This window comes from Octopus bimaculoides, chromosome 7 (genome assembly GCF_046866305.1).
Source record: "Octopus bimaculoides isolate indiv1 chromosome 7, ASM4686630v1, whole genome shotgun sequence".
In the NCBI taxonomy this organism is placed as follows: domain Eukaryota; kingdom Metazoa; phylum Mollusca; class Cephalopoda; order Octopoda; family Octopodidae; genus Octopus; species Octopus bimaculoides.
In genome coordinates this window covers 59,617,085-59,624,118 of record NC_142934.1, presented here as the reverse complement: position 1 = coordinate 59,624,118, position 7,034 = coordinate 59,617,085, and the positions used below count along the sequence as shown (strand labels likewise).

The following is a 7,034-nucleotide window of genomic DNA, read 5'->3' as shown; positions in this document are numbered from 1 at the left end:
TGTGTGTGTGTGATCTGCAATGAGAACAGGGACAGTTTTCTCTATGAAGGCCTTTTTAAGTCTATCAACTGATATAGTGTCTTTATGACCATTATAGTGAAAGATCTATAGTGAAAGAAAATGGAAAGGACCTGCATACGGTGCTGTTAACGGAGGTTTAACAACATCGTTGCGCACAAAAACACGTGTCCAAGAAGTAAAGCTTCCTTCGAGGCAGAGCTAGAAATGCAATAGTCAAGTAGGTAAGAGGTTTTAAGCAGGAGCGATATATTTAAAATTGGTAAAATTTAAAATTGTCAAGGATAAATTAAATTTATTATTGTTACTGAACGGTTTTGCTGTCGTTTGTTTATGTAGTCTGGTTTCTTTATCCATCAGTTTCTACTAAGATAGAGATACGAGTAAAATTAATTGTAGAGAAACGAAAATAAAACTTTGGAAACAACAACGCCGCCATAACTTACATGGAAACCATGAGCGTGCTTTCGAGGGAGATAGTCAAAGAAAGACTTGAAAATTAACGTAAGGTCGTAATACTTCATGTAAAATATAACAAATAATCCAGAATCCTTGTCCGGTACCGGATCGATCCCAAAATCTAATCTGTTCGTGCCAGTCACGACGCCAAACATCCTTGAAAGTTTCATCCGAATCCATCCAGCGTTTCTTGAGATATCTTGTCTACGGAGAAACAAACACGACTGAAAACAATACCTCCGCCTTCGCTAAGGCGGAGGTAATAAGACTTTTCTCTCTCCCCGCCACAACCACCCTTTTTTTTTTTTTTTTCACATATGAGAGAAGATACGATAGCAGTCTCTCGTTGTCCTAGAAAGGCTTTCCGCATTTTTTTGCTGAACAATCTACACTAATAGTTTGTTTATAATGATAAAAAATTTGCGCTGTACATTTACGTTCTGGGGTTCAAATCCTGTTGAGGTCAACGTGGCCTATCATTCTTCAAGGTCAATAAAATAAAGTACCGCTCAAATACTGATAGTGATTAATATTCCAATAAAGAATCTTAACTGTGAATGATACAATAGCAAAAAATAGTTTTAACTTAATCTGCTGCATACAAAATAGTTTTAATTGCCTAAAGTTATGTAGGATTTATTCGTTAATTTGTTTGATGAGGTCAAATTATACGTCTGTGTAATAAATTGCTGTTGGCATTACTGGAGAAATAATCAAGCTGGAGGCATTTCTTACAATGAAATAATGCTCTCCCCGCCTCTCTCTCTCTCTCTCTCTCTCTCTCTCTCTCTCTCTCTCTCTGTCTTTCTCTTTTCCTTGTTCTCTCTGATTAAAATATTCCCACGATGTTTGTGATTAGAATAAAAGCTGACTATAACATCATGACGTTCGTTAGGAAATTATTCACGCACATATCTACATATATATACATGTGTACGTATGCAGAATGTATCCTTAGGGATGCATATGTACACTAATGAACTCATACAGACATGCTTACTTGCATTCAAGCCCCCCACACTCATACACACATACAAACTCTCTCTCTCTCTCTCTCTCACACACACACACACACACACACAGAAGTGTGTGTGTGTGTGTGTGTGTGTGTGTGTGTGTGTGTGTGTGTGTGTGTGTGTGTGTGTGTGTGTGTGTGTGTGTGTGTGTGTGTGTCTCCTCTACCATCCTCCCTGTAACTCAGCGGGTAGGTAAAAAGACTCCGGCAGAATAAGTATATATATACACGCATGAGTCTGTGAATACATATATATATATGTGTGTGTGTGTGTGTGTGTGTGTATGTGTGTGTGTGTGTGTATGTATGTGTGTGTGTATGTGTGTGTGTATTATGTGTATGCATTGTTAATAGTGATATAATAGATTACATAAATTAACATGGTCAAAAACCCGTTAAGTATTGGCTGACGTTTGAAAAAAAGTTTAATTTCTACATACCTGGATATGGTGAATGATTTGATGCTATGGCTGGTTAATAACAACATTCTTCTTCTTCTTCTTCTTGCTGCGGAGTAGTACTGACGTACTTTTGAACATGCTTCGGGATTCTCGATTATAATTATTGTGTTCACCACTTTGTTAACGTTTTATATGCTAATTTTTTGTCCTAATTTGTTAATAAGCACACCAACAATGTCTTGACTAGTGTTCCGTGGTTTTTGCTCCATAGGGGGCAAAAAATTGCCTCCATAAAACAGCTGTCTACTTTTAAAAAAATACATATACAAGATGGAGTCATCAACAGTCATGAAAGCATCGAGGAGGAGAATCGTTCCTTCTACCAAACTTCCCACAAAAGTTTTCTTCCTCTCCCATCACTCACTTCCCTAAAAGACCATTGACACAAAAATCAGTGAGCAAAAAAAAAAAAAAAAAACTAAAACAGAACTCGCGGACAACATAAGCAACAACGATACCAGAGAAAAAAAGTAACGACACCACCACCACCAACACGCACTCAGTCGGTTACGACGACGAGGGTTCCAGTTGACCCGATCAACGGAACAGCCTGCTCGTGAAATTAACGTGCAAGTGGCTGAGCACTCCACAGACACGTGTACCCTTAACGTAGTTCTTGGGGGAGATTCAGCGTGACACAGAGTGTGACAAGGCTGGCCCTTTGAAATACAGGTATAACAGAAACAGGAAGAACGAGTAAGAGAAAGTTGTGGTGAAAGAGTACAGCAGGGTTCGCCACCATCCCCTGCCAGAGCCTCGTGGAGCTTTAGGTGTTTTTGCTCAATAAACACTCACAACGCCCGGTCTGGGAATCGAAACCGCGATCCTACGACCGCGAGTCCGCTGCCCTAACCACTGGGCCATTGTGCCTCCACAAACCAGCAGCACGAGCAACAAATTAAAACGTTTTTACCGACATAATTAGCTCAAAAAACAATGTTTAAAAAATTGTTTCAAAAAAAGAAATGTTTCCGTAAGCCCTGGATGGGAGAAATAGGAAATTGGCTGAAGCCACCACCACCAAAATTATTAAATTTGAGAGGGGTAAGGCAGTGATACTTGTGCTTCCTGGAATCATGGAAAAACGAGGGAAAAGAACAGTTCATTAAATATGTGTCTTACCAAAATGTGGGCGAGCCGAACCAGCCACAAACAGACAAGTGGAGAAGGTTCTGAAGATTGGCCCACATGCAAAGAAAAAGGCAGTTTTCCAGCATCGAGATCCTCTTCAAAAGTGCCAGCATCAAGGTCCTCTTCGTTGGAGCGAGGAGTGTGTCCTGTATCTGATGTATCTCTCGAGAAGAACTGCCAAGTTAAGGATATCGAGTATTCCGCCTGGCGCGATCATCTGGTATTTTGGGGTCTCAGTGCTATTAGAGGACCTGGAGTCACTCCTAGAGGTCAAACGAAGCAGCAGAGAGACCCGGTCCAGAATAAACTTAGAGATCTTACTTCATGGGAAACTCGAAAACAGAATAAATCACGGACCTTATACAGCTACTCAACACGAACGAACTACGTTTTATTCTTTGTAAGAGTAGTACTTATTCTATCGGTCTCTTTTGCCAAACCGCTATGTAACGGGACGTAAACAAACCAACATCGGTTGTCAAGCGATGGTGGGGGGACAAACACAGACACACAAACGCATACATACACGCACGCATACACACACACACACACACACACACACACACGACGAGCTTCTTTCAGTTTCCGTCTACCAAATCCACTCATAAGACTGTGGTCGGCCCGAGGTTATAGTAGAAGACACTTGCCCAAGGTGCTACGCAGTGGGATTGAACCCGAAAACATGTGGTTGGTAAGCAAGCTCCTTACTACTTACCACACAACCACTCCTACGCCTATATTTATGATACACACACACACACATACACACACACACACACACACACACACAATATGGTGGTTTAGTTCACTGGTGATCTAAACGAATAGATACGCTGGGTAAGTGCTGTAACGGATTATCAGGATTCCAAGCTCGTAACTGAGACGAGAGCTATGGTTCCATTTTAGATTTCCGATTTAGCTGGTACATATTTGTGAAAGAGGACAACAAACGCCGAGGCATAACAAGCATCTCAAGTCATTCTAATTTAAGAATATCTAAAATAATGTATATGACTTGAGATACTTGTTATGCCTCGGCGTTTGTAAACTTGGAGATGCACCGAATGATGCACCACAATTAGTTATACAGTATCTCATCCGAGAAAGACGGATGCATAATGGGTTGGACCGTTGTAATGATTGACGTTTTGGAGAAGCATTGTATAATATAATTTTAAAGAGATCTTGTTGCGTAAGGCTAGAAAAATGCGAGAAGGTATAAGTAAACTACAAAAGGAAAAGAAAACTAAACAAAGTTGCAGTTTTACCTCGTATTTCTATATTTCGGGGTAAGGACTCCTTCTTCAGGACATTTGAAAAAATTGGTAGTTGGAGAAAGTTGTTGCTCAGATGTGGTGGTGAGAAAGGTGACATGCGTAGATTTTTTTTCAAATGTCCTGAGGAAGCGCTAGTAGAAATATAGAAATATAAGGTAAAACTGTAACTTTGTTTTGTATTCTTTTCCTTCTGTTTATTTTGTCTTCACGCATTGTTCTAGCCTTACACAACAAATCTCTTTAATATGTATGTGTGTGTGTGTGTGAGTACACACACACACACACACACACACACACACACACACACATCCTCACTCCTTTTGTTTCTTTCCTTCATCCTCTATCTTGTCCTCTTTCTCCTCTGCCTCTGTTACTCACACGTGACTACAGGCCAGTTCTCTTGCCCCTGCCTTTTCTGAACTAGACGTTCATCGGGCTGGATGTCATTTCTCTCGGCTCCCGATATTTTTCTTCTGCTATTTTCTTCTCTTCTAATTATTCTATTTCCATGAAAAAATTTCTCCCAGGTGTTACACATTACAATTCGTCTTGGCCCAGTATCTCTTAATGTTTGTCTTCGTCGATTGTTTACTCTGAACGTCCACTCTGTCGTTGTTTGTTCGTTCGATGCCCTAACTCTCCATGAATTTTATATTTTTAAAATTTCTGGATGCTGCTGTCTTATGAAGTTTTCCTATCTTGTCGTTAAAGGCATGAAATAGGGAGTAATAAACAGTCCGACAACTGATGGGGAATTGCCTTCTTTTGGTATTTTGTCCTGTACTTTTCTCTCGTGTGTCTATGTATTTTTCACTCGTTGGTGATGTCCTGTACACAATGCGTACTTTTTATTTATTTATAATCGAACGCCACGCAGCCTTGTCCACAGTAAGATGGATTTGGTATTAATCTTCATTCAGTACAGCGTCCGCTTGCATTTTATTCATTCCCTAATTAGACGGGCATATAAAAACATGGCAGCCGACACTCAAGAATTTTAGTGAGGCACAACTTTATCTGTGGATGTACCTGATGAGATCTAGACTGCAAAATGGATGCAACACAACATGTTGAACAGAGTCCAACACAAGAACAATAGCAGGATGGGTCGAAACGGAGGTTGTACAGAATAAAGTTAAATACCAAATCACTCTTCTAGTTACTCAATTAACATAATTACCCCAACTGATACTGCAGAGTTCCTGAAGTAGATAGATCCAAAGGATATATATCACGTCTCCGAATGACAACATGTAGCCTATACTGTTCAAATGCTCTATTTAACACTTAAACATCCTAATCGACTTATACCTATCAGTCCAAAATATTATACATATATGTGTGTGTGTGTATATATATATATATATATATATATATATATATATATATATATATATATATATATATATATATATATATATATATATATATATATGGACCGCCCCAATCCAGTTCTCCACGTCCTTTTTACACGTGGGGGTCTTCGAAAGGATACTTCCAAGGTATATGAAGTGTTCAACTTCTTCTAGGGGTTTGCCGTTGATGCTAATGTTTGTGGGTGGACTGTTCTGGCCTGGTGCAGGTTGGATCAGTATCTTGGTCTTTAATGTGTTTACCTTCATCCCGAAGCGTTCGTAAGCCGCGTTGTAAAGATCGGCTGCTCTTTGTAGGCCAAATGCGGTCCGGCTCGGAGTGGCATTGTCGTCGGCATACTGCATCTCACGGACTGAGATTGCGGAGGTCCTCATCTTTGCACAGAGGCGTGCGAGATTGAGGAGTCTGCCTTCCAAGCGATAGCGCATGTTGATGGAAGGCGAGCCTAGTGGGATTTCGTTGAACATGGCGGCCATGTACAAAGAGAAACAGATTGGTGCCAGGATGCATCCTTGTTTAAGACCCCTAGTGATAAGAAACGGGTCTGTGAGGACATTTTGATGGCATATCCTATCCACCATGCTGTCGTGAAGGGAGCAGACCAGGGCAATGAAATCCTCCAGACATTCAAACTGGGCAAGGATGGCCCACATTGCAGGACGGGGGTCCTTGTCAAAGGCTTTCTTTAGATCCGAGAAGATGAACATTGCAGGCTGTTGCTGTTCCTGACACTTCTGCTGGAGTTGACGAGTACAAGAGATCATGTCGATTGTGCCTCGAGAGCCCACACTGGAGTTGTGGAATACTCAGGAATGAGATGCCTCGATAATTGTTGCAATCCTCTCGGTCTCCCTTCTTGTAGATGGTGATAATTGCATCGAGGAAGTTGTTCGGGGGAGTCTCGCTTTCCTAAATCTTGAGGATAAGGAGCATCAGATGATTTCCCAGCTCAGGACCTCCGTATGTGAAAAACTCAAACGGAATGTTGTATATATAAAACAAATTAAAAGGGTCACTTATTAGCAATTAGAACCTAAATGACAAATTGATAGAGGTCACAAAAGTGACAGCGCCGCTTATGCTAAAATAAGAGTTAAATTAACTCTAAATCCGCTAAAGCACCATACTTAATGATTGACAAAGGTGGGTATTCTCCTAGCATACACAGCCGTATCTCGATTTCGAATTTGGGTGCAGATCACCTTAATTTTCATTAGCTGCTCTTAACGCCTACGGTTAAACTCAACTTCCTTTGTCAATCTTATAAGAAAAACCGTTGAAATCCTGTGCTGATTTTCA

General features: G+C 40.5%; 1 protein-coding gene across 1 annotated transcript; it reads right to left on the bottom strand.

The window, feature by feature from the left end:
* Positions 1–4,178: 4,178 nt before the first annotated feature.
* Positions 4,179–6,499, bottom strand: LOC149134708 (uncharacterized). Its single transcript, XM_089355815.1, has 2 exons — positions 5,857–6,499; positions 4,179–4,282 (listed from the first exon to the last, which is right to left on the bottom strand). The coding sequence occupies exons 1-2, from the start codon at positions 6,497–6,499 to the stop codon at positions 4,179–4,181; spliced, it is 747 nt and encodes a 248-aa protein (XP_089211941.1).
* Between the last annotated feature and the right edge of the window lie 535 nt (positions 6,500–7,034).